General features: G+C 46.7%; 1 protein-coding gene across 4 annotated transcripts in view; it reads left to right on the top strand.

Annotated features, from left to right (window-relative positions):
• Positions 1-12,334, top strand: part of KAT6A (lysine acetyltransferase 6A) — a 52,507-nt gene extending 40,173 nt beyond the window's left edge. Inside the window, exons 11-17 of one of the 4 annotated variants that reach the window (XM_015816514.1) lie at positions 665-758; positions 3,854-4,085; positions 4,590-4,809; positions 5,610-5,865; positions 5,956-6,326; positions 7,476-7,818; positions 9,674-12,334. In XM_015816514.1, the coding sequence (XP_015672000.1) occupies positions 665-758; positions 3,854-4,085; positions 4,590-4,809; positions 5,610-5,865; positions 5,956-6,326; positions 7,476-7,818; positions 9,674-12,318 (4,161 nt within the window). In that variant the 3' untranslated portion in view covers positions 12,319-12,334. Of the gene's footprint in view, positions 1-664; positions 759-3,853; positions 4,086-4,589; positions 4,810-5,609; positions 6,327-7,475; positions 7,819-9,673 lie in introns of all 4 variants that reach the window. The other 3 variants (XM_015816516.1, XM_015816515.1, XM_029284244.1) reach the window with 3 other exon arrangements.
• Positions 12,335-27,551: the final 15,217 nt, after the last annotated feature.

Raw genomic sequence — 27,551 nt, forward strand, 5'->3', positions numbered from 1 at the left:
TTTGAATTCTGCTCACGCAACTGTGGGGATGCGGCAACGGCCATTTGAAAAACGGTCATATGGTCGAGGACTACCCTGTATTCATCTTCATAGCTTTTATTGAAACATCTTCCTAACATTCATTCTTCCCTGCAGACACCTGGGTATTTCCATCCAGTTGTTAACATCTCCATTTATCTGCTCCCGTGGCTTGAGAGAGTCATGTCTACCGAAGGAGATATTTTCCTAGTCGTCAGTTCTCTTGGGTATATCACAGAATCCGAACCATAAACATTTCCCAGATTTTCTTCCCCATTTTAAAGGGGGGGGGGAGCCTTTCTGTTTTAGAAAGCTCCAAAGGAAGCAAGACCCTTGGGGACAGACCTCACAGACCCAGAGTCACTTGGAATAAACATGGCTGGATTTCAGGAACCAAACCATGCCACACTCAGTCATCTCTCTCCCCCCCCCCTTCCCAAATAATTAGAGGCTTGCTGTTGTTCTTCCATCAGAGACATGTTTTTCATCTGATTTTCTCTGACTCCCCGATGGAATTACAGCTGTGTCTTTGGCTGGAATATTCCCTCTGTATTAATTATTGTCCCAAAGAACTCCTCTTCCATGTCACAAAGCCGTGCTTTCAATAACTAGATTCTTTTTTTCCCCTCTTCTCTCTTTTTTCTAGGAGAAGCACTGCCAGCAGAAATACAACGTGTCCTGTATCATGATTCTTCCCCAGTACCAGCGCAAGGGCTACGGCAGATTCCTCATTGACTTTAGTAAGCCCCTTCTTATATTTTTCTGGGTTGTGGTTTTTTTTTTCTCCCCCTATGTTCCCCTCCTCTAACTTGGCTTTGCCGTTTACGGAGTGTACAATTCTCCTGCGATTGATTTGGTTGGATGTGACTTCAAAAGGACTCTTTATCTGAATTGGCTCTATTTTGGAATTCCAGGAAACCACTTTTTCTCTCCACTGTGAAAGTAAATGCTTTATTTATCGTGTGTGTCTTACATCACCATCTTTCTTCCCCCCTCCTCCCCCGTTGCATGTCCATTTTTCCCCCCTGTTGCATGTCCATTCAGCAGTCTTAAGTTAACCGTCTTCCTACTTGAGATCTGAATCCTGTTTTTATCCAGACACCCATTTCAGTAAATTGTTGCTAATTTACATCATACTTATTGTTGCTAATTTACATCATACTTATATAATAGTGGGGTGGCTCAGCGGTTAAGATGCAGGGCTTGTTGTCACATACGTTTGGATTAATCCGTTTTGAAAAGGAAGAACCGGTGGAAATTGTGTGATTCTGCCTTAGAACCACAGCTTATAGAGCAGTGATGGCAAACCTTTTAGAGACCGAGTGCCCAAACTGCAACCCAAAACCCACTTATGCATCGTCGGGTGCCGGGTGGGTGTGGCCCATTGGGTGGGTGTGGCCCATTGGCTGGGCAGACTGGGTGAGACTAAAAAGTTCAATCAATTCCAATTTTGCAAGATCTTTTTTTTTTGCCACGAGAAGTTGAAATTGACTGATTGATTGAACCTTTTTTTTTATTTTGCACACGGCGGCGGAGGCCTAAAGCGGAAAGGTTTTATAAAACCCAGCTGAAGGCCTAGGACTGGGGCGACGGCGCGCGTGCCCCACAGAGAGGGCTCTGAGTGCCGCCTCTGGCACCCGTGCCATAGGTTCGCCACCACTGTTATAGAGCAAAGAGGTGAATTTAGAGTCATAAACTACTGCTGTACATAGGAAAAATAAACGTGTACTTCTGTACCAATTTGAAAGTTCAAACCGTGCTGGAGAAGTGACCTCAGCTTTATTTGAGAAAGAAGAAATATGTTGGGTTTTTTGTTTTTTTTTTGTTGATCTCAAAGACCAGAAAATCTGATACATGCGGATTGTTTTAATTTTTGAAAAAAAGCATCTTGAATTGTGCACGGGAGCAAGTTAGTACCAAATCCAGTTGGATAGCAAAAGTACCTTGTCTGGCCTTGGTGGCAATGACGGGCGATATAAAGCCATGCGATGCTTTCTGGAGAGGAAGAGAAGTCAAAGCCGAACTAAGCACCCGTTAACTCATTTTTTCCCCATCTTTAAATGGGAAGGTGCTCATTTGTGCAGACAGCTTCCTGTGTCGTGGAAAGTGAGCTGCACATGATGTGCCCTAAAGGGATGCTGACATTTCCGCGCTCATTATCTGAAACGAACTCTATGCGCTGATAACGATTTCTAGCTGGAGTTCCAGTTTTGTTTTGTTTCTTAACCTTCTTTAAGTAATTGCTTGTTTACCATCTTGTTGCTGTCTGGTGTATTTGGAAAGCTCAGTGATCACTCATGAATCACAGGACTTCAAATAAGTCTCTGAATTGACTTTATTATCAGCTTGCTCACAGTGAAGTGTGACTTGAAGGCCGGGGAGGAAAAACCCTCTCAATTATGAAGAGCTGCTTTGTGTTAAATGTAGAATGTCGACCTCAGGATAGGAGGAAGCAGCTGGAATTTAATTTTTATAAAGCCAGGGTGTGTAATGAGTGATGGTTCCCTGACTTGAAGGTGAAGAATCATTCTAATTGCTTCATTGATTGGATCAATTCTTTTTTTTTTAAAGTTTTTTATTTACAATACAATTAAAAAAGAAAACATTGGACATGAAGTAACATTCCAGTATAAACATTTCTGTCAAATTATTTCTCTTCTTACATTTAGTTCTTTATCTCTATAGATACACATGGGGTTTTTTATACAATACTTAATTCATTTCTCTATTTGCTAGCCTAAGATTATATACATTTCCATATTAATGCTAATCTATAACCCTAACAATCCTCCTCGACTCCCACCAATAATAAAATTTGTCCCAGATTTCAAAGTATTCAGAGATTGGATCAATTCTTGATCGTATGAGGCCTTGGCACTACCAATATGCAGGTAGTCCTCAAGTTACGACCACCATTGAGCCCAAAATTTCTGTTGCTAAGTGAGACATACGTTAAGTGAATTTAGCCTACAGGGAATACTGCTTTCTCTCAGTTGGTCAGTGCGTACAAAAGAGAGGCATTGAGAAAAAAGAAGAGAATGCAGGGTTCATTACAGAATTTTAAGAAGAAGAACTGAGGGGAGCAAAAAGTAATCCTGTAGTAGCATATTAAAAGTTAAGCGTGACCACTGTCGCAGTCTTGGGAGGGGCAATGGACAGAATAGAATGTGCTATAATAGAGGGAGGAGAAGGAATCCCCTCTATTTAGCCAGGCTGCATTTTGTTAGTAGGCTGTTAATCAGCACAACAGTGACCACGAACACAGCTCAGATGCAGAAATGCGTTTATATTTTAACAGAATAGCAGAGTTGGAAGGGACCTTCCAGTATGTGTTTATGATCTACCTGGACATTATCCTCCAGCATTTGCTTCTGTAGAACGTGTGCCCCAAGCCCTTCTCTGTGGCTTGGAAGAATTGTCTTCCTTGAAAATTGAGATTTTTGGTTAAAAGAGGGTCCACCTCACTGTGGTTTTTCACATTTCTGTCCATCTTCTGAAAAATCTCAGCTATTTATGAAAATTCCTCTTGGTGTCTGGCTCCCTTTCTTGATGAAAGAGTGGAGAAAGTAACCTTTACTAATATGTATTAGATTTTTATTCCACCTTTTGTACAAGAGCTGAAGGCAAGCTACCTGAGATAGATGTTCATAAGAACCAGAGTAACAGCTTCTTAGTCATAACAGTGGGATTGTTTTGTGATTTTTTTTTTCTCCCCGCACAGAAGTGTCGCTAGTGGTCTTTCAGGGACCCTTCGATACTCCCAACTCTGGGTAAACTTAGAAGAGTGTGGTTGTTGTACCAAACTTGATCCTGAGTGTTTTCTCTTTTCTCTTAGGTTATCTCCTATCAAAACGTGAAGGCCAGGCGGGATCCCCGGAGAAGCCACTGTCTGATTTGGGTCGTCTTTCCTACATGGCATACTGGAAAAGTGTCATCTTGGAGTGCCTTTATCACCAAAACGACAAGCAGATCAGCATCAAGAAGTTAAGCAAACTGACCGGCATCTGTCCTCAAGACATCACGTCGACACTGCATCACCTGCGCATGCTGGATTTCCGTAACGATCAGTGAGCATCACTTCCTTCTCTCACAGAATCGGGTGGCCCCCGAAAATGGCAGGATTATGCTCAGGGCTGATTCTGTAGATGCAAAAATCCTGAAAAATGCATTAAAAAAAATAATCCATGTTTCCAGCCCTTGTGCTATCAAGATTACTCCTGAGAGGGTTTTTTTGGGGGAATCTCAGAAGTCAGGGTGAATTTAAAGAGCCAGAGAAGTGACTGAGGGGTTGATCTAGGAGTGGAGAGTCCCACATGTTATGGGTTGAAGCATTTTATGAGCCCAGTCACTGTGGATTAATTCCACGTCAAGAGTCTCTGTGACATTTCGAAGGCCGCGAGCTTAGCGGTGCTGAGCAACAGCTGCGCTGCATCAGTAGCAAAGGCTTAGCAATAATGAATCCCTCATTTGGGTCTCCCAGACACCTTTTTTTTCCTTCCTGCCTTTCCACGTTTATAACATGAACGTGATGTCATAGGACCAAAGCCACCTATTCTTTTTTCCTCCCTCAGATTTGTAATTGTTCGGCGGGAAAAACTTATCCAAGACCACATGGCAAAGCTGAAACTGAACATCCGGCCTGTAGTTGTGGACCCAGAATGTCTGCGCTGGACCCCGGTCATCGTCTCAAACTCGGTGGTTTCAGAGGATGAAGATGATGATCCTGAAGAAGCAGAAATCGATGTCCCACAGCAGTCGCGGGAGAGAGACATTGAGGTCAGAATGCGAGGCGTTTGTGCGTGTATGAAATTGTGAAGTGTTAAAGAACTATAAAATAACAGAGTTGGAAGGGAGCTTAGAGGTCTTTTAGTTCGAACAGGAGACCCTATACCAGGGGTAGGCAACCTTGGCTCTTTTATGACTCCTGGGCTTCAACTCCCAGAATTCCTGAGCCAGCGTGGCTCAGCTTGGAAACCTCTCCCTTTCCCCTCAGCGTGGCTGACTCAGGAATTCTGGGAGTTGAAGTCCACCAGTCATAAAAGAGCCAAGGTTGCCTACCCCTGACCTATACGATTCCAGACAAATGATTGTCCAGTCTCTTCTTAAAAACCTCCAGCGATGGAGCACCCACAACTTCTGGAGGCAAGCTGTTCCACTGATTAATTGCTCTCACTGTCAGGAAGTTTCTCCTTAGTTCTGTGTTGGACCTCTCCTTGTTAAGTTTCCATCCATTGCTTCTTTGGAGTGCTTTGGAAAATAGGTTGACCCCCCTCTTCTTTGTGACAGCCCCTTAAACATGGTAAAACTATTATCATGTCACCCCCTCGTCCTTCTCTTCATTAGACTAGACATGCCCAATTCCCACATGCTTTAGCCTCCATCCCTGATCGTCTTGGTTGCTCTTCCCGGCACTCTTTGTAGAGTCTCAACCTAACATGACATCTACAGCTTTGTTTAGCGTGGTGTTTCTCAAACTCAGCAAGTTTTTAAGACATGTCAACTTCAGTTCCTAGCCGGCATGCTGACTGAAGAATGCTGAGGATGAAAAAGAGCTAATTTCTTTTTGTGCACCCTCCCTTCCTCCCCCCCAGGTGATAAAGTGTGTCTCCTGGGAGAGGAAAGAGCGGGAGTCCTGCTTTCCGCTGGAGAGTGAAAAAAAGTCAGAGGTCCTCCCGGTCAACGCCCTGCGAGCCGGCAAGCAAAGTCTTCCCCTGAGCGGTCTTCCTGCCAACAGCCACACACCGCGCAGGGGCCGGTGGAGCCGCAAGAACAAAAAGCTGCGGGAATCCTGCACCGAGAAGGACCCGAAACTGGTCTTGGAGGAGAAGTCGGCAATGGCCAGGGGCGGTCGCTGTGGGGAGTGCCAGGAAAAGGCGGCGGCGGCAGCAGCGGCGGCGGCAGCGGCGGCTTCTCGAGGGCGGTTTGGGGAGAGCGAAGAGAAGACGGCCTCCGCCCAGGGGCAGTGTGGCAAATGTGAGGAGAAGAGCCCGACTCGGCGAGGGCACTTTGGCAAAGAGGAAGAAAAGCCGGCCTCCTCCCAGGGGCCATTTGGCAAGGGCGAGAAGGCCTCCGCCGCCCAGAGGCGATGCAGCGAAGGCATGGAGATCTGGAAAGGGCAGCTGAAAGCCCTGGAGCCCCTGAAAAGCCGGCTCTCCGAGCAGTGCGACAGGCTAGCCCGGCGACACAGCGAGGGCGACCGCACGGTGCTGAGGCATTTCAGCGAGAGCAGCGAAGACGAAGACGAGGAGCCCGCCAGCCCCTGCTCCAGTTCCCCACCGGTTCTCACGAAGCCAGCCCTGAAGCGGAAGGTGGGTTGCTGCCTCCCCACCCTTTGAGGGGGGGGTGTCAGGAGGTGGGGCCTTAAAAGAGAGCAGCGGGCGGAGATCGGCGTGGGTTGCAAATGGACTCTTGGGCCCGTCGTCCTTGGTGGTTTTCATCGAAGTTTGGTTAATTGGCCCAGTGGAGCAGAAGCTCCAGGAAGCGACCGTAGTTTTTCTGCTGGCAGTCCCTGGAAATCTTATTGATCAATAGAGATTAGCAATTTGATATGTTAAAAAATAAGCATTATTTCTCAGGGAGCTGAACTCAGTAGCCCAAGGGTCTTCGGACTTGGCCCTTTGATGACTGGTGGACTTCAACTCCCAGAATTCCTCAGCCAGGCATGAGGAATTCTGGGAGTTGGAGTCCACCAGTCATCAAAGGGCCAAGTTTGAAGACCCCTGCTGTAACCCTTACCACATAAGAGCTTCTAGAAGTTCCAAGAAAGGGTGCAACAAGGGCCGCTTAGCAATCCGTGTCTCGAGGGCTTTAATGACGGAGACAGCCTCAGTAGGGCACAACGAACAGAAGCTATTACAGCCCAATTAAAATGAAAGCATTTTGATTTCATAGTACTCAATATTTGTCTTCCACCAGCTAAAACAGAATCCCCAGTTAAATATATTTGAACAAAATTGGAACAACGTAATGTACAATCTGCTTTAAAAAAAAAATATCCCATGCCTGTTTTGTGACTCTGGCGTCTTAAATGCCAGAACTAATAATGAAGCATTAGCTTTCCTTATTTATCTGCCATATGTTGGGCAAGTGGATTGTATGACAGACAAACCTAAAAACGGAATCATTCACCGTTAGGTTCTATTGAAATCAGGGAAATTTAGGACATTAATCTACTCTTCACATCCTATTGGCTGAGCTCATGCAACCCATTAAGCCCTGAATCACGGTATCTTTTATTACTAATTGTGAGGAAATCCCTTCCATTGGGCGGATAAAAAAATATAAACAGATGTTGATGAGTTATCAGATTGTGAAGACTCTTTGCAGCGTTTTTTCACTGGTTTCTCTCTCTTTCTCTCTCTTTCTTTCTCTCTCTTTCTTTCTCTCTCTCTCTCTCTCTCTCTCTCTCTCTCTTTCTTTCTTTCTTTCTTTCTTTCTTTCTTGACTGTCTTGTGCAGAAGCCGATTCCCCGGAAGAGACGGGTCCGTAAGCGAAAATACCACAACAGCAGCGTAGTTACCGAAACGATCTCAGAAACAACAGAGGTCCTGGATGAGCCATTTGAGGACTCTGACTCCGAGAGGCCCATGCCTCAACTGGAGCCCACCTTTGAAATGGAAGAGGAGGAGGAGGAGGAGGAGGAGGAGGAAGAAGAAGAAGAGGAGGAAGAGGAAGAGGAGGAAGAAAGCGAATTGTTCTCCCGAGGATATCTTCGCCGCCTCTCTCCACAGGATTCCCTTAGGCATAGGCCCTCCTTAAAGAGAGGAAATCAAGAAGGAGAGGAATCGGATGACACGGCTGGTATGTTTCCCGATACTCTGAGTCCATGTTTCTCTGAATCCAGGAGGGTAGATGTGTACCCTCCCTTAGTATTCCTCAAGAATGTCCAAAGTTGGCATTCCATACATGTCCATTCGGTTGTTACGGGGCTTCTATGGGCTATATCCAAGATCATGGTGTGTGGGAATGACCTTGGGAGACAGGGCAAGGAGATGCAACCATGTGACGGTCAGACAAAAAAGGCAGCTGAGTCTGCAGCAGAAATGCTGGTAAGAGGAGAAGCTCAGAAGAGACCTTCCCGGGGGTCTTGGGCAGTAAAGGAGACAGACGGCTGCTGATTCGTCCTTTCAGACCTGCAAGGTTGTGTTAATGTAGCTCTCCAATACAACAAAATTAGCTTATCTCAGGGGTAGACAACCTTGGCTCTTTTATGACTCGTGGACTTCAACTCCCAGAATTCCTGAGCCAGCACGGCTCAGCTTGGAAACCTCTCCCTTTCCCCTCAGCATGGCTGGCTCAGGAATTCTGGGAGTTGAAGTCCACCAGTCATAAAAGAGCCAAGGTTGCCTACCCCTGGCTTATCTGGTCTTGTTTCCTGTCTGGTCTATCTCATAAGGATGACATGCCTCTAGCTGCCAACCCTGTTCTTCCAGAGTAAGTTCCTGTGTTTTTGAACCAAAAAAAGCTTTGCCACACAGAGGGAGGGGAAACTATGGCCAGCAGGAAGCTAGAATAGGGGCAAAAGGGTGACAAATGGATGGGTTGCCCCAAATATATATATAAAAAAGGTAAGGGTTTCCCCTGTGTCCAACTCTACAGGGCAGTACTCCTCTCCGTTTCCTAGCCGAGGGACCCAGCATGTGGCCGGCATCACTATATGGTGGATAGTAACTAAAAGAAGGGAAAAAGCAAGGAGGGAGCAGCAGATTGAGGAGTAGACAAGATACAAAAGTTAGGAAGAGGCCTCGACCCTACAGGGAGATTCTGTTGGGGCAGCAATAGGTATAATCCAAAGCACCTGGGATAGGCAGAGGTGGATGTTTTATGGAGCTAGAGGCATCGTCGCAGCATGTAAGCTGTTCCAAGTAAAGCTGCCTTTTGCAACTGACTGATGGTGAATTTGTCAATGCTGATGGTGTTCCAGTGGTGCTCCAACTGTTTTGGGATTGCACCCAAGGCACCAGTTGGTACTTACTACCTTTGCTTTCTCTTGGCACAATTGTTCTACTTCGTGCACAGTTCTTTCTCTTCCTTAGGATGCTGCCATGTCCAGAATCCAAACTTTTTTGTCTTTTTATGGACAGTTGTTGATAAGTTAATTGTTATTATGATGGTTGGTCACCCTTTATTATGATTATGATTATTGTTGTTGTTGTTTTATTATTTTCCAGAAATGCTTCAATATCATGTGTGTTGAGTCTAGGAGTTGAGAAGTTTCAGACCTTGAAAAAAATTGGACAATCTTCCCAATCACACTGGCTCAGAATGTAGTAGGCTAAAATTTTGTGCGATTCTGTGAGAGTATATAGGGTTGAAAAGTTTGTTTAAGATGGTGCATTTTACTCAGCCAATAGTCTGGGGCAATCTTCTGCAACAGTGAGAGGAAGGGGTATAGCTCTCCCCAAATTTCAACTACTTCAAATATGTCTTTTGAGAAAATGAAAAAGACAATAATGAATATTATTGTTCTTGTTAGCAGTGAATGATAACATTTCACAGATTTCAAGAGTTTGAGAAAGTTACTTTATCGAATAATTACAAATCCCCAATGCAAACAAACATTATTGATCGACTCTAGATTTTGGCAGTGCTAACGATAAATAATTGTGGACTGCTGTTCCAAAGTTGACCCCTTCTGTTTTTGCATTCTCTTCAGATTCTCCTACTTTGAAACCCGTTTCTTTGCTGAGAAAATGTGAGTCGCTCGATTCTCCGCTCCAGCCTGGCACTTCTACCCCCATGAAAAAGAAGAAAGGCTGGCCCAAGGGCAAGAGCCGCAAGCCCATCCACTGGAAGAAAAGGCCCGGGCGCAAGCCAGCCTTTCAACTGAGGAGGGGAAAAGTTCGAGCCCCTCCTTCAGAGGAGACCACGGATCTCATGGAAGCCAGTTGCAAATCAGGGCGTAAAACGAAAATGCAGGACGAGGAAGAGCTGGTTGAGGAGAAGGAAGAACTTCTGCCTAGTGCTGAAGAAAGGAAAGATGAAGATGGGCCTCCGGAAGCAAGTGATCTAGGAGACGAGGAAGACATGCCTGCTAGAGAAGGGAGGGCGACCTCTCCCGTAGACAGCAGTAACAGTCCAGAGATGGAATCTAAAGAACCTGAACTGGAGGAAGAAGCGGAGAAGCCTCAAGTCCTAGAAGACCAGAGGCCGCCGTCTGAAGAAGAGCAGCAGGAAGTTGAAGAAGCCGAGCATGACCAGGAAGAGGAAGAAGAGGAAGTTGCAGCGGTAGCTAACCAGAACGAAGATCACGATGCAGATGACGAGGAAGACGATGGCCACATGGAGTCCATCCAAAAGAATGAGCTGGAAGAGCAGGCCGAGAAGGAGGCCCTGAAGGAAGAGCCCGAAGAAGTCCAGGAGCCTTTTTTAGAAACAAGCACACAGGACGGTAGAGACGATGACGCCAAGAACAAGAGTGAAGGAGAGGCAGATTCTGAGGAGGATCAAGGGTCCCACGAGACATCAGTTGGGTCAGAGCTGGTTCCTGGATCCGAAGACGACCAAGAGGAGGAGCAGCAGCAGCATCCTAAGGAAGGGCTGATTGAGCTGAAGGAAGAGGAGCCGGTCCCTCACAGCGAACTCGATCTCGAAACTGTCCAAGCCGTGCAGTCCTTGACCCAAGAGGAAGAAAACCACGAGCACGATGTGGCTTACCAGGACTGCGAGGAGACCCTGGCGGCTTGCCAGAACCTGCAGAGCTACACCCAGGCCGAAGAGGACCCGCAGATGCCGATGGTGGAAGACTGCCAGGCCTCGGAACACAACAGCCCCATCTCCTCTGTCCAGTCCCACCCCAGTCAGTCCGTGCGCTCCGTCAGCAGCCCCAGCGTGCCCGGCACGCTGGAGAGCAGCTACACCCAGATCAGCCCCGAGCAAGGCTCTCTTTCCGCACCTTCTATGCAGAACATGGAGACCAGCCCCATGATGGATGTGCCTTCGGTGTCGGACCACTCCCAGCAGGTGGTGGACAGCGGCTTCAGCGATCTCGGCAGCATCGAGAGCACCACCGAGAACTACGAGAATCCCAGCAGCTACGACTCCACCATGGGGGGCAGCATCTGCGGCAACAACTCCGCGCAGAGCAGCTGCTCCTACGGAGGCCTCTCCTCCTCCAGCAGCCTCACCCAGAACAGCTGCGTCGTCACCCAGCAAATGGCCAGCATGGGCAGCAGTTGCAGCCTCATGCCGCAAGGCAGCGTCCAGCCAACCGCCAACTGCAATATCAAGTCCCCCCAGAGTTGCGTGGTTGAGAGACCCCCGAGTAACCAGCAACCCACGGCGCAGCCTCCGCAGCCCCAGGCCCAGCAGCCCCAGCCACCGCCTCCGGCCCAGCAGCAGCAGCAGCAACAGCAGCAGCAGCCTCCACCGCCCCAGCAGCAGCCATCGTTGTCGCAGTGTAGCATGAACAACAGTTTCACTCCGGCGCCGATGATCATGGAAATCCCAGAATCGGGCAGCACCGGCAACATCAGCATCTACGAGAGGCTCCCTGGCGATTTCGGGGCCGGCGGTTACTCCCAGCCCTCGGCCACCTTCAGCTTAGCCAAGTTGCAGCAGTTGACCAACACGATTATGGACCCCCACGCCATGCCTTACAGCCATTCTTCTGCTGTGACTTCCTATGCAACCAGTGTGTCTTTGTCGAACACGGGCCTCGCGCAGCTGGCCCCGTCACACCCTCTGGCCGGGGCGGCCCAAGCACAAGCCACCATGACTCCCCCGCCCAATTTGGCCCCCACCACCATGAACCTTACTTCTCCCCTGCTCCAGTGTAACATGTCCACCACCAACATCGGCATCCCCCACACCCAGCGGCTCCAAGGCCAGATGCCGGTCAAGGGGCACATTTCCATCCGGTCGAAATCGGCCCCCTTGCCCTCGGCGGCTGCTCACCAGCAGCAGCTCTACGGCCGCAGCCCTCCCGCCGTGGCCATGCAGGCCAGCCCCCGGGCGTTGGCCGTTCAGCGTGGCATGAATATGGGGGTGAATCTGATGCCCACGGCCCCTTACAACGTCAACTCCATGAATATGAACACGCTGAACGCCATGAACAGCTACCGGATGCCCCAGCCCATGATGAACAGCAGTTACCATAGCAACCCCGCCTACATGAACCAGACGGCCCAGTATCCTATGCAGATGCAGATGGGCATGATGGGGAGCCAGGCCTACCCCCAGCAGCCTATGCAGCCCAACCCCCACGGGAACATGATGTACACGGGCCCTTCGCATCACAGCTACATGAACGCTGCTGGGGTCCCCAAGCAATCGCTCAACGGGCCCTACATGAGGAGATGAGCAAGACGGTGTGTCCCCCCTGCCCCCCCCCCAAAAAAAACACGTCTCTCGCTCAATCAAGGAAACTTTTATACTGACAAAGCAGAGACAATGGACCTTTTTTCCAGTTAAATATTGCTGTAGATCTTAGATAGGGTTTTGTTCCCTTTTGGTTTATTTTAATTTTATTTTTTTAGGGGGCCTGGTCTTTTTTTTTTTCTTCTTTTCTTCGCTGGGAGGGAGGGGTTGGTTCTCTGGTTTGGGGAATCTTGGTTTTTTGTTTTTTGTTTTTCTTTCCCCTTCCACAGTCTGGAAACACTTCACCCGTTCAAATCCATTTTGGGAACTGGGCTTTGGGATTCTTTTTTTCCTCTTTTTTTTTTGTCATTTGGGGAGAAAGGGGATCGAAAACGTGCACACGATATTCCCATCGTTGAACCAAGAGCCTTACTTTGCCAGAACCACTTGGGCAGAGTCCGTGGTCTCTTGCTTTGAGGCGCCGGAGTGTTTTTCTCCCCTGGACCCTTGTGCACAGCTCTTCAAATGGCCCAATCCTGAAAGGTCAGATCCTTCCCGTCTTCTGTGCCCTCTGGCTCCGTGGCAGGCCCTGGGCGTGGTGCACGGAGCCCAGAGCAAACGTTCGGAGCCTTCTTTGCCATTTCCCCCCAAATATAGGAACTCTGAATAGTTGATATTTTGTTTTCTCTCCCCTTCTCCTCCTATCTCCTCTCCTGTCCTCTTCTCCTCCTATCTTCTCTTCTCTCCTCTCCTCTCTTCTCCTATCTCCTCTCCCCTCCTCTCTTCTCCTCCTCTCTTCTCTCCTCTTCTCTCCTCCTATCTCCTCTCCTCTCCCCTTCTCTCCTCTCCTCTCCCTCTCCTCTTCTTCTCCTATCTTCTCTCCTCTCCTCTCCTCTCCTCTTCTCCTCCTCTCTCCTCTCCTCTCCCCTCCTCTCTTCTCCTCCTATCTTCTCTCCTCTTCTCTCCTCCTCCTATCTCCTCTCCTCTCCCCTTCTCTCCTCTCCTCTCCCTCTCTTCTTCTCCTATCTTCTCTCCTCTCCTCTCCTCTTCTCCTCCTATCTTCTCTCCTCTTCTCCTATCTTCTCTCCTCTTCCTCTTCTTTCCTCTCCTCTCCATCTCCTTTCCTCTCCTCTTCTCTCCTCTCCTCTCCTCTCCTCTCCAACTCCTATCTTCTCCTCTCCCCTCTCCTCTCCCTCCCTCTCCCTCCTTGGGTGAACTGAAATACGGTTTAAATGTAACTAAAGTGCACCCATTGCATATATCCAAGTAGGAACTACGTAGTCTAGTCCAGCCGAGTCCAGCCAAAAATAGGGGTGGGTGGGAGAAACGAGTTCTGGAGGTGAACCCCCCAAACCCAATGGCTGGACTTTGCGTTGTGAATCTGCTGGAGGATCCAGTTCCTAGAGGCACTTGTGCAAGGCTGTCCCCGCCCCCGGAAGTTGGGATGTACATTTAAACGGCTGTCGCAGTCGCTTTCACATATGTATTTTTTTTTTTAAATTTTTTGCTGGCCTGGCGCTAGCGTGTGGGGAGCGAGTATTCACATAGGAGTTCCTCCTCCTGGTAACCCCCCCCCCTCTTTTATCCCCTTTGCCTCCCTTCATCTTTGGAGGTTCACTAGGCGGAGTTTTTCCACACTGCCTTTTGTGTGAGAGCCTTTGGGGGGGGACAGGAGGATCCCCGCACTGCAGTCCACCCTACCGAACTGCGAAGGACACGCCATCCGCCGATTACGAGGAGGAGAAAATGTAGCTTATCCTTCTGATGTAAAGTTTTCTCTGTATATTCCTGTAGAGCTACAGACGCACTTAGATTGACTTAGATGTGTAAAGATTTTTTTTGTTTGGTTTCGTTTCTCAAAGCAACCTGAAGGGCAGTTTGGAGGGGGCCAGCGCTTCAGCTGCACTCAGTGGAGTTCCCTCTCTCCGCGTGAGGGTAGAAAAGGCAGAATCCCTTGGGCTTCCAGCCCTCGTTTTCTCTTGAGTTCTTGAGCATGTGTCCAAGGCTGTGTAGGACCCAGGACCCTGTAAATATCCACCGATCCAGGCTCACTTCATCTGTGTTGAAAGGTGACCCAGCCTGTCCCCTTCTGCCCAGGTCGTCTGCGCCGGCCGGCTGGCCTCGCTTCCCGGCTGCAGATGGCCGTAGGGGCCGGTTGGTTGGGGTGTCGAAAGCAAAGCTGTTGGCACGAGGGCCGTAAAATATATATATATATATATATTTTCCGTCTGCTGTTACCTTCCCCCCCCCCCAGTTTTGGATTTTTCTATTTTATTTTATTTTTTAAAATCAATTGGGCAGCTCCCTTTTTTCCACAAACCTTTGTGACTGTAGAGCTATTGTAGATGAACCGGTGTTCTTTTCTATATTATTATTAAGAAAAAGAAAAAGTATCCAACACAGTAATATTGGTACCTGTCATTTTTTTTTTCCACTTCTGTTTAAGAAAAAAAAAAAAGAAAGAAAATAATAATGTATTTTTAGCAAAATAAACTTGGGTAATCTTCTAAAAGAAATTTTAAAAAAAAGAAAAACTCACTGTTAGTGACTTTGATGCCTTTTAAAAAAAAAAAGAGCTTTTTTCATTTCATTCCATCTTTAAAATTTTTTATCTTTGTTGTAGAATATTAAAGACTATTTTAAGAAAGATGAAAATTCTCTTTAAAGAGATCTCTAGAATGTGTGACTAGAGTTCCAGATGCCTCTAAAGCCGCATGTACAAAATGAAGCCGCGTCTATTCCTGTCTGTTTATATTTGCTTTTCCTGTTTTGTAACTTCTTTGTACTTCGTTCTTGGTGACTTGTAAGCTTCAAAAGGGGAAGGGGTGCCTGGATGATAACCCTTTGTAATTCTCCATGTCATGAGCTCCTGGGCCGGCCGGCCTCTCTTCCTCTCCTTCTATGTAATATCACTTTTTCCCTCCCCTCTTTCTAGCAAGTACTTTCAAAAGAACTCTGTACATTTTAACATAAAAAAAAATAAATTATGTTGAGCCATTTTGGAGGTCTGGTTTTGCACGTGGAATCTTTCTTCCTTCGGTACGTCGAATCTGATAAGGGCTCCAGAGTTGCCTCTTACACACATAAAATAGGTCTCTTGTTTTTCTATTAAGGTTTGCCATTTGTTCACCAGGAAAAATTAATCTCGATTTCTCTGGTCCCTCCCTTTTGTCCTCCTGGTCTTAGATTCCCCAATCTGCAGGAAAGTAACCTGACTTTAGTTTGAAATCTGCTCAAGCTTAAAATGCACCTTTCTAAGACACAGATGGATGACTGCTGCCATCTTGAGCCAAGAGCATTGTCACTGGGTGAAGATGGCATGCCTTTAGCATTTAGCATTTTTGGAAAATGTGTATTTTTTTCGGTTCAAAGTGCCTGTCATTTCCTTGTTTCCTGAGCCTCAGTTAGAGAAAAACACAAGCTTCAAACATGGAGATCCAATGGCAGCTTGAAACCTGTGGAAAGGATTGAACCTTTGGATGTTGCTGGTTATTTGCAACTTCTGTCCTCTCTTGTAAGCTATCACAGCCGATGACACAAAACATTTGGGATAAACATTTAGATGTACACATCTAGTACGTTTGTAAGTAAAGCTGTAAAAGTTTTAGACTTTCTTTGGTACAAACTAGACAACACATGACTCAACTTCAGAGATATTTCCTTACCTAAACACACAAGCCTTTTTCACCACAGGTGGTCAAAAAAGCAGTGGAAATGGCGACTTCCTGTGTCTTCCCCACTGACTTTGCTTGTGGGAAGTTGGCGGGGAGCATGGGAAATCACAGTCACATGACACTGCAGCAGCCACAACTTTGCAAACGCAACTGGTGTGCATAATGACATAAAAGTAATAGATCCCATATTTTGCACACGTTCTTGAAGTTAGGGGATTTGAGGTTCCTTAATTCAACTTATTTTTTTTTACATTACAATGTACCATTTGGGCTAATTGAAGGTTACCAACAAAGAGAGTTTTAGTAGTATATAGGTAAAGGAGACGTTAAATAGTAAAACTCTTGTGGGTTGAAAAATTACCTTGAGATCAAAAGACCAAATAGAGGGGTCATCCTATTCTCCAAAACACCTGAAGGCAGGACAAGAAATGGATGGAAACTAATCAAGGAGAGAAGCAACCTGGAATTAAGAAGAAACTTCCTAACAGTGAGGACAATCAGTGGGACGACTTGCCTTCAGAAGTTGTGGAGGCTCCAACACTGGAAGTTTTTAAGAAGAGATTGGGCAACTATTTGTCTGAAATGGTATAGGTTAGGGTTACGTCACCATGAACTCGGAGAGCAAAATGGACATTGCCAACAAATTCAGAGTGCTTGGGTGTGGTCAGAAAGTCATTGGCTTTTCTAGCCTGCCCTATCTATCTTTCCTGGTAAAATACATGGGAAAATCCCATAGGAGGAAAATTCCACTTAGGGTTAGGGTTCATATTTATGGCGGTCGCAGTGTGGGGTGTCATGTGGTCCCCTTTGGCGACCTTCTGACAAGCAAAGTCAACGGGGAAGCCAGCTTCACTTAACAACCGGGTTACTGACTTATCAAATGCGACGATTCACTTAAGAACTGTGGCAAAAACACGTCACAAAACGGGGCAAATTCACTTAGCAAATGTATGGGGCGAGAAGATGCACGGAGGAAAATTATCTGCCAGCTCTCGGTTTTTCCTTTCGTAGACAATTCCCCCTCCGCACAACAACCTTTATTAAAAAACTGATTTGGAACTTATTTTTAGAGCCGCTTCCCAACGGATGGGCAGAAATAAATTTAATAAAGAAAGAAAGCCCTCGTCTTTCAAAGTTTTTTTGTAAGTTGGACCGTGAAAATGCCGCCTTCTCCGTCACGCCTCTTGGGAGTTCCAACCCAGCAGGGCGAGTTGAGGCTTCTCGCCTCGAGTTACGAAACACGGGGCGCGTGCAAGCACGTCTGAATCGGCATGCACTGGTGAAAACCTGGAAGCACCAGATAAACGGGGGGTAACGCCACTTCAGCCTCCCAGAAGAGGTGGCGAGGGATTCCGGTGCCCATTGTCCCCAGCCCAGCATGGCGCTTAAAAGTCCAAAAGGATGCCTCCTGCGTGTTCCCTGCAGGAATGTTGAGCCACGGACGCCCCGTTTCCATTTTCCTACAGAATTTCCTTCTGCACGACGACGGTCTTGAGTCTGGAGCTGCCCCGGCCCTCCTTGCACAGCGGCCGAGGAAGCGCGAGGGGGAAGCAGCGCCTCGCACAACGCATTTCTGCACGGCTCTGCTACCTTTACCTCGTCCTTCCCTGCTCCCGAGAGGTCTGGGAATCGTAGTCCGGCCTCTCTGCAGCCCCCTGGGCGGAGAAGGCTAGTCTGCAGATGGCAGCTAGGTAAACGTTTGGATAATTCAGTCCGGCAGCTGCATTTTCTGTAAGCATGCTTAATTCCAACCCCCCACCCCACCCCACCCGCCTCCTCCATTTTCTTGCTTCCTCCTCTGTAATTCTTGGGTGGGAAGTGACAGAAAAAATACATCTTTATTCCCTGTTGTTTGACTCTGTGCTACATTTGTATGTTTGCACCAGCCTGTTCCTAACTTTCGTCCTATTCTCTGTTTGCACACTTCGTCCAGGTATTAACATTTAAGGAAGGGCCATATTTTGATCCGTGCGCGTGTGCCCGCAGGGAAGAGATTACAAAAAAGAAAAAGAAAGAAAGAAAGAGGAAAGGAAGGAAAGAAAGAAAGAGAAAGAAAAACAGAAAAAAGTAAAAGAAAGGAAGGAAAGAAAGAAAGGAAAGAAAGAAAGAAAGAAAGAAAGAAAGAAAGAGAAAAAGGAAGGAAACAAGAAAGAAAGAAGGAAGGAAAGAAAGAAAGAAAGAGGAAAGGAAGGAAAGAAAGAAAGAAAGAAAGAAAGAAAGAAAAAAGAAAAAGGAAGGAAGGAAGGAAAGAAAGAAAGAAAGAAAGAAAGAAAGAAAGAAAGAAAGAAAGAAAGAAAAAAGAAAAAGGAAGGAAACAAAGAAAGGAAGGAAGGAAAGAAAGAAAAAGAAAGAAAGAAGGAAGGAAAGAAAGAAAGGAAAGAAAGAAAGAAAGAAAGAAGAAAAAGGAAGGAAAGAAAGAAAGAAAAAGAAAGAGGAAGGAAGGAAAGAAAGAAGGAAAGAAAAAGAAAGAAAGAAGAAAGAAAGAAAGAAAGAGAAAGAAAGAAAGAGAGAAAAAAAGAAAAAAAGATGGGGAATCTGACCATGCCATCAACTCCCTGCTCCTTTTTACCTGAGCTGCAACACATAAATAAATGGAACTTTGGTCACATGGGGAGGGCTGCCATCTTCACTTTTTCACCTCCTTTCTACAATTACCCCTGAATCCTTAATAGGGAATTAAGAGTTAGACTTACGACTCTGCCTCAGTTGTTTCTGTGGCAACAATTCTCTTTCCCCCCCCCCACTAAAGTCCAACTTGCGTGTTATAAAAGAAGGATGAGGGACATCATTAATTGTGTTTGCTCTATATTGTGCTTTTCCCTCAGGGACACAACGTGCTTAAGAAACATTCAAATAGCCCTAGGTGTGTATGTGGCTTTTCTATCTTCCTGCAGGGAATCCTGCTTGAAGCCCTTTCCCAACTATTCAATACTCCCAATACTCCCGCCTGGACTACTGTAATGCTCTCTACATGGGGCTCCCCTTGAGGAGCACCCGGAGGCTCCAGCTAGTCCAAAATGCGGCCGCGCGGGCGGTGTTGGGAGGGACTCGACGCTCCCATATAACACCGCTGCTGCGCGAGCTGCATTGGCTGCCTGTGGCCTTCCGGGTGCGCTTCAAGGTGTTGACTATCATCTTTNACAGTGCCGGCTGGCGACCCCAAGGGGGAGGGCCTTCTCTGTGGGAGCTCCCACCCTCTGGAATGAACTGCCCCCAGAGATCAGGGTGATCCCTGATCTCCCTTCCTTCCGCCGCGCCCTTAAGACTTGGTTGTTCCAGCTCGCAGGACTGGCCTAGGGTAATTTTTAGAGGGGTTTTAATTATATTTTAATTAGACTACACTTAAATATTTCTTTTTAATTAATTTTAATTCTGTAATTGTCATTTGTGTATTTTTAATCGATTGTCAGCCGCCCTGAGTCCGCAAGGAGAAGGGCGGGATATAAATTTAATTTAATAATAATAATAATAATAATAATAATAATAATAATAATAATAATAATAATAATAATAATTAACAGAGGAAATGTGGTTGCGAGGGAAACCCTTTGCTGTACGAGCCTAAGATCTTGGTTCAAGCCTTGCCTCTTCCATTCTTTTTAAAAAAATAAAATTCAAGTAGCATAAAATTCAAGTAGTGATTGGAAAAACCATAGCTCCCCTTAGCTTTGTCACATCCAATTCTGGATTCACACCACACATTAAACCCCAAACCACCTTAACAAACCACAACTGTTGTGTTCCCATAAAACGTTACACCTTCTTCCCATACAATGGCTTAATAGACCAGTCTGATTTCATGCAACTTTCTAAGGCAATGGTTGACTTTTCATGTTATACTGAACGACAAACTACCCATGGAACAGAGAATAATAGTTGGTTCTTCTCTGCCGAGCTGGATTACTCCCATCTAAAAGAAAAAACAACAACACTTTCTCCAAAACAGAACCAATTCTTAAAGTGAGCAAACAGGAGCTAGACTGGTTTACTTCCTTGGGTGGGGCAAGATTTGGGAGTTATCGGCTATAGCTCCAGGGGCCGGTGCAGGAGGAACAAGTCTCAATGTGCAGATGTTGACTTGCAAGCTGGCATGGAAGTCAGGCTAAAGATCAACCTGGGTGAGTCTTCTTTTCGAATATAATTGCCATAAGGCAAGTCTTCTGCAGCTGTTTTTCACGAACAAATCATTTCTATCCTTTCCTCCTAGCTAGCAGTTCTCATTCCATTTGGTGAAGAAGAATCAGCTTTCCTCTTTTTTGGAAAAACAAAAACAAAAAGAGATTTTGCTGAAATTGTCTTGGGTGCACTCCGGGACTCTTGCATAAGTTTAGGTTGAGGAAGCCTTGCGTAAATCTGAGGATCTTGATCAGGGGTGGGCAGCTATGCCCCTTTAGACCTGTGGACTTCAACTCCCAGAATTCCTGAGCCAGCCATGCCACAGCCATTCTGGCTTCCCAGATTCTCAATTATTCCCAGGAACCTTTGCAAAAGGGTACGATGATTCTCATGGGAAGGACCACTCCACCATCTGTACAATTGTCAGAGAAATTATTTTTTTTCCCTCTCTGATGAAATTCCCAGCCATATTTCTCCGCCTCCAACATTGGGAGTCAGGCAGCACGTAAATCATTTTTATATAGACAACAATGTGAAATCACAGCTGCCGTTTCTTTAGTTGGTGTTGGCTTTCATAAACATGGATTCTTCACAAGAATCTAAGGTGCTGCAATTATGTCAGCATAGTATATTGATGGATCCAAGCAGTGGTGCCTTTTGTAATTGGCAGGTGGACATTTGGTCAATACGCAAATTTTCTAAGTGCAGGCAAGCCTTTTTGGTATGGCACCTAGAATGCTGATAATCACGGAGAAGGTCAGTTTATGTTGGAAACTGATCGAAGAGGGAAGCAACCTGGAATTAAAGAGAAACTTCCTGACAGTGAGGACCATCAACCAGTGGAACAGCTTGCCACCAGAAATCGTGGGTGCTCCATCACTGGAGGTTTTTAAGAAGAGACTGGACAGTCACCTGTCTGAGATGGTAGGTTCTCCTGCTTGAGCAGGGGGCTGGACTAGAAGACCTCCATGGTCCCTTCCAGCTCTATTCTATTCTGTGTGATCATCTTTGTGAAAAATTTGATTTTCAGATCTTGATACTTTGTGATTGTCTTCAATTCCTTGTTTTCTATTCTATCTCCTGGTATCATATTAATTCATTTGTGTGCTAAATTTTTGGATTGCTAACAAAGAGTTAAAGGGAGACTGGTATAGCTATTTCGAGCTAATTAGCTCTCATCAGCCAGCCATACCCTTCTGAGATTCGAACCTGGGCTGCTTGCAAGTCTCTATCCACCCACCCACCCAGACAGACAGACAGACAGACAGACAGACAGACAGACAGACAGACAGACAGACAGACAGATATAGATGTATAGCTGTGCAAGTATCTGAAGCTCGGGTGTAGGATGAGGGTGAAGCCCTTATAAACCAACCCACAAGTTCGGGGAATGAATCTTCACCCTCATGTATAGATGTATAAATATATATATATCAGAACTATCCGTTCTGATAGAGCACGATAGAAATATTCAGTTGACAAACAAGCCATTGCTTTTCGTTGACGATACTCCGGGGTTACCTTTCCCAGTACAGAGCAAACACAAGCAGGTAATGCAGAAACAGAAAGAAATTAGAATATTCTACAGGGAGATGTCGTAGGTTCTGTGCCCTCGAAGTCAAGTGAGCTTCCAATGTCAAGTGGAGGTCAAATGTGCTTCCAATGTTACTTCAGTTCTTTTTTTTAAAAAAAAGCAGAATCCCTTAGATCAGCAACTTAGCGGACTTCTGCATTCTTATGAAAAAGTTGTCAAGGAAGAATAGGGTTTCAGTTTGGGGTTTATTCTTTAAGAAACATATTGTACATTAATTTTTTTTGCTACTAAGTGGTTTCTCACTAGCGAAATCAATTTTTGGCAGCCCAAAACAACCTCCAGTGATGCATATCTATTGATTCAACACGCTGAAAATGTTTACAACATTTGTCACTAGCCTGATTTTGACTGATACAATTGCTGAGCTGGCTCCCAAGCAAGGATTTGAACCAAAGCTCTGAATTTCCTCTGCTCTGATGCCCCCACCCCCCCTGGGAAGATTTCCCTTTCCTTCCTGCCTGTAATGGGGCATTAATAATAATAGTAGAAGAGAGAAAAAACTGGAGAAGCTAACAAAATACAAAGACCTGGAAAGACTGCAAATAGAAATAGAATGACTGTGGCAAAAGAAAGCAAAGGCAGTACCAAGAGTAGTCAGTGTCTTGGGTGCAATCCCTAAACAACTGGAGCACCCCTTGAACGCCATCGGCATTGACAAAATCAGTCAATTGCAAAAGGCAGGTTTACTTAGTACAGCTTCCATCCTGCCATGAAACCTTTAACACCATTCAAGCATCGACATCTGCCTATCCCAGGTCCTTGGGAAGGACTCGCCAGGTGGATAAAAATGCCAAATCCAGTCTAAACATCTGGCTGAACGTGCAACAAATCAGTTGTGTTTTTTGTTTTAGCTTTATTGTATGTCGCCTAGAGTTGCTTGCTTTGCGAGCTGGGCAGTTATGTAAGTCTGAAAACTCCACAATAAAAATAAATCCATTTTGTATTTATTTTGACTCACACTGTTAGCATTACCGAGTCGGATCATGAAACATCTGCAAGCCGAAACCAAGCTCTGAGAGTATCAAGTAACTCTTCGGTTCATCCTTGAACTAAATGTTACATATTGCATATTACTACTCGTCCATTGAAATTGGGTGATGGCGCCAATTTCTGCTTCACTTTGCAGATACACTGATGTGTTCCTGTAGAAAAGCACCACACAATTGTAGTTATGAATGCAGCCCAACACAAGGGCTGATAGTGTTGCATCTCTGGCCTTGGAATTTAAAGAATTTCTCCTCGGTTCTTTGGAGCTGTCCAGGAACTGACTGGCAACTCTGCCTGGTTTGCAGTAAAACCTAACGTGGTTTGGCTTTCTGTCCTATTCCTCCCTGTCCATTTTGAGTCGGGGGGGGGGGTTGTATCCTCAAGTGACTCCAACTTAACTGTAGTGTCAACAAACCATGGGGAAAACTGAGGGTGGACAACCTTTGGGAGATTATCCTTAACATGGGAAGGTGGAACCAAGTTTGGGTGGGGCTCTTGTTGAGTTATACCAGGGGTAGGCAACCTTGGCTCTTTTATGACTCGTGGACTTCAACTCCCAGAATTCCTGAGCCAGCATGGCTCAGCTTGGAAACCTCTCCCTTTCCCCTCAGCATGGCTGGCTCAGGAATTCTGGGAGTTGAAGTCCACGAGTCATAAAAGGGCCAAGGTTGCCTACCCCTGGTCTAGTTCCTTGCTGTTTCCTTCTTACATACTTGTTGAACTTGAGCAGATTCTTTAAAAAAAAAAACCAACTCCAACTCTGTCTAAATGGGGCTCATTTCAGTCTAAATGAACAAATTCAGCAATACCTGCTTTTGCATACTTTAAAACTGATTTACAAACGGGGAGTAGGGAGCGAAGGCTGGCAAAAATAAGAATTGTTGGGAGGCAACAATGGCGGAAGATCTGAGACCTGCCTTCCCCCTTCACTCTAAAGGCCCTGGAGCAGCACCGCAGGCCAGATTTTGTGATCAACAAAATGAAGCATTACATGTCAATCATGTGGAACCAGCATGTTTTGGTAGAAAAACTCAAGGATCCCCCTTCCTTTCCACATCACGAACAGACGTGAAGGGCCCTTGGTGCTTGCTTATTTTCTGGCAGACGTTTCATTATCAAACTAGGTAACATCATCAGTGCTGGTAGGGCTACAAATATTCTCCTCTATTGGTATATCTGCAAGAAAACAACCAAGCTCAGAGAGCACCAAGGACTCAACGCCCCCCCCCCTTGCAAACCCCACTCCCTTCTAGCACTGATGATGTTGCCTAGTTTGGTAATGAAACATCGGCAAGAAAACAAGCTCAGAGAGCACCAAGGACCCCACAGATCTCTTCCTCGTCTCCTGAAACCCCACTCCCTTCTAGCAGTGATGATATTACCTAGTTTGGGTCCTGAAACATCAGCAAGAAAACCACCAAGCTCAGAGAGCACCAAGGACCCCTTGTTGCAACCCTGAGCTGCAAATTGTTCTCCTCTATCGGTATTAATAGAAGTTTGCCCTCCATTTTAAGCCTTTGTCCCATTTTTTGCAGCACCAGCCAGTCTGCAAAGCACACAGGCAAAGCCAATGAAAACTCCCCGACGTGTGGTGGATTTATCTGAATTGGCTTGTGCGATTCCCAGCCTAAGGCTATTTAAATCTACAGAAGACACCTAAGCGCACACCCAGGCTGGAGGCACACAAAACCAAGCCAATCCTGTTGCAGCTTAACGACCAGGGGTTTGTAAACTATCCTTGTTGGAGGCTTAGCGTGTTGCAGTGAGGCGGACTGCTGTGCCTATTCTGCTCGAACAAAACAATTCTTAGTGCAATCTGCAAACCTACCATGAGGCTCGCCTGCCCTTGCATTGATTCGGACTCCTTTGAACGGTCTCCAGCAGTGGGAAGTTTCCACTTCTGAAAAAACTGGAGCACGCTTGCCTTACAACGTCCCAAGTTCTTCAGGATTAATTACTCTGGACATTCTCCCATCTTCTTCCCACCACCTGGCCCCTATTTCGACCCTACACCAGTCTAGCCACTCTGTGCCTCTGATGCCCTAAACTGCAGCTCACAAAAGCTTCTGCCTTGAAACAGATTTGTTAGGGGCCATCCAACCCCTGAATTTTGTATTTATTTTTATTTTTTTGCTGGACATTCAATGGCTTTGTGCCTTCAACGTACAAAACAGAAACCCACATGCAATTCCTTCGGGGGGGGGATTACAGCTGTGTTGGGGACTGCAATTCCAACAGCTACTTCTGAGAAACTGTTCTGGGCACAGGGGATCTCCCTAACAGGCAAAACTTGCCTGCCCTTGGATTCTGTACATCTCACCCTGGGACTGAAAAGTTTTTTTTTTTTTTTTTACCCCAGAAGAAGTTGCAGCATTGGAGAAGGGTTCTGTGGCCTCAGCAAAACCCAGAAAACAAAGGCCTTCCTTTATGAAAAGGGTGGGGGGAGATGAAAGCACCAAATTCCCTCTCGAATCGAACTGCGCAAAATCCTCTTCGCCCCTGAACTCGTGGAATTTTTCAGGAATATGATCTGCACCCAGTATGGGTTCTCAATCAGTGGCTCACCGTTCTTCCTCAGAAAGTTCAGAGCAGTGTTCTTCAAACTTGGCAACTGTCAGGCGTGTAGCCTTCAGAACCCAGAATTATTACTATTATTTTATTCATAGCCCTTTATTATTTTTATGAATAACTCAAGGTGATGAACATACATAATAGTCCTTCCTCTTCCTATTTTCCCCACAACAATAACCCTGGGAGGTGGGCTAGCTAGGCTGAGAGAGAGGGACTGGTTCAAAGTCATCCAGTCGGCTTACGTGCTAAGGCAGGACTAGAACTCACCGTCTCCTAATGATTGGCCCCAAAGTCATTCAGTTAGCTTACATGCTAAGGCAGGACTAGAACTCACCGTCCCCTGGTTTTTAGCCTGGCACCTTCACCACGAGACTATTATACCGCCTCTCGGAATGCTGGCTCGGGAATTCTGGGAGTTGAAGTCCACACATCCCAAAGCTGCCAAGTTTGATGAACATTGGTTCTTTAGAGCCTTTGTTAACCTTATCTTGGCAAGGACAACATCCCATATGAAGTAAAAAAAAAAAATAAAGTTTCTTAGAAATGAAGCTGGACTCCACATAGCTGGTATTTCCAGTGTTATTTGTCCCCCGCTGAAGGGGGATGCCAACAGTAGTTTTCTGATCATCTAAGGGGCTGGTTTCACACAACACCCTACTTTGCTTAACTGAATTAATTTGAAGACCTGAAGTCACCCCAAAGCACAGAACCCATAACCTTGGCTGTATCCAGATGGTGTGTGAATTCAGCTGGGGTGGTGGATCGAGGCTGCAGCCTGGTGTACAAACACATCAATGGGGCTTAATGCCAACAGTTGAGAACCATGGATCCAGACTGAGCTCTCAAAACAGCAGCTGGCCAGGTTTACACTCTCTTCTGAAGTAAGTCGGGTTAATAATAATAATAATAATAGTAATAGTAATAATAATAATGATGATGATGATGATAAAATTGGAAGGGACCTTGGAGGTCATCTAGTCCAACCTCCTGCTCAGGCAGGAAACCCTATACCATTTCGGACAAATGGCTGTCCAGTGTCTTCTTAAAAACTTCCAGTGTTGGAGCATTCACCGCTTCTGGAGGCAGGCTGTTCCACTGGCTAATTGTTCTGTCGGGAAGTTTCTCCTTAGTTCTAGGTTGCTTCTCTCTTTGGTTAGTTTCCATCCGTTGCTTCTTGTCCTGCCTTCAGGCGCCTTGGAAAATAGCTTGACTCCCTCTTCTTTGTGGCAGCCCCTGAGATACTGGAACACTGCTATCATGTCCCCCCCCTCGTCCTTCTCTTCATTAAACTAGACATACCCAATTCCAGCAACCGTTCCTTATATGCTTTAACCTCCAGTCCCCTGATCATCTTTGTTGCTCTTCTCTGTACTCTTCCTAGAATCTCAGCATCTTTTTTACATCGGGTTGACTCCGCTGCTTTTGAACCGGCATCCCAGCCTTGAGTAACCCTGGTTGCTGTATTGCACCAGCGCAGCTTCTTGCCCAGCCTTCCAGAATTTGCGCTTTGAGACGGCGCAAGAGTCCCGTCCAACAGACCGAGCAAATTGTGGGCAAAATCCTTTTGGATTCTGCCCGGGGGGGGGGGGGCGCCCCTTTCCAGATCCCGGGCGAGAGTCAACGCAGCCCCCCCTCCCCGAAACAAGTCTTACTGCAGCTGAAAACCCCCCTCGGGCCACCCGCCAGGACCAAACCACCCGCGGGGGGGTCCCCTAGAATCGCAACCGATATTTCAAGTTGCAAAAGTGGCCAGGCAAATGGAAGAAGAAAAAAAAAGACCTTTCTTTTGCAACTGGACACCCAGGAAAACGAGCGGGGCGCTTTGCAAGCGCGGGGCACCTTCGCGGGGTCCCAACCTCGCTTTTGCCTTTTTTTTTTTTTTTTTTTTTTTACACGGGCGCAGCTCCTTCCCCGAACCTCCACACCCGGGCAGGGCAAAAAAGCCCGTTCTCTGCCCATGCCCAGAGGCTCGCTTTCTCCCCTTCCTCCATTTCCCCCTGCCTTGCCTGCCCCCCTGCGGAAGCGACCCGAGGCGCTGGATTCCCACCCAACGCCTTCAAGCCCCCCTCGGCTCCCTCCTCCTCCTCCTCCGGGGCTGCCCGCAGAGCCGGGACGACGGCGGAGGGAGGGGGGGGCAGGCAGGCGCTGCCAGCGGCCGGGACCAAAGGAGGCGGGGTGGGGGGGGGAGGGGAGGGGAGGGGGGAGGCCTCCGCTCGGCAGAGCCGCAGCTGCATCGGTTCGGATCCCCCCCACCCCCCGCTTTGCACCGCTCCGGGTCGCCGCCGCCGCCGCCG

This window comes from Protobothrops mucrosquamatus, unplaced genomic scaffold (genome assembly GCF_001527695.2).
Source record: "Protobothrops mucrosquamatus isolate PMUCROS unplaced genomic scaffold, P.Mucros_1.0 scaffold462, whole genome shotgun sequence".
Lineage (NCBI taxonomy): Eukaryota > Metazoa > Chordata > Lepidosauria > Squamata > Viperidae > Protobothrops > Protobothrops mucrosquamatus.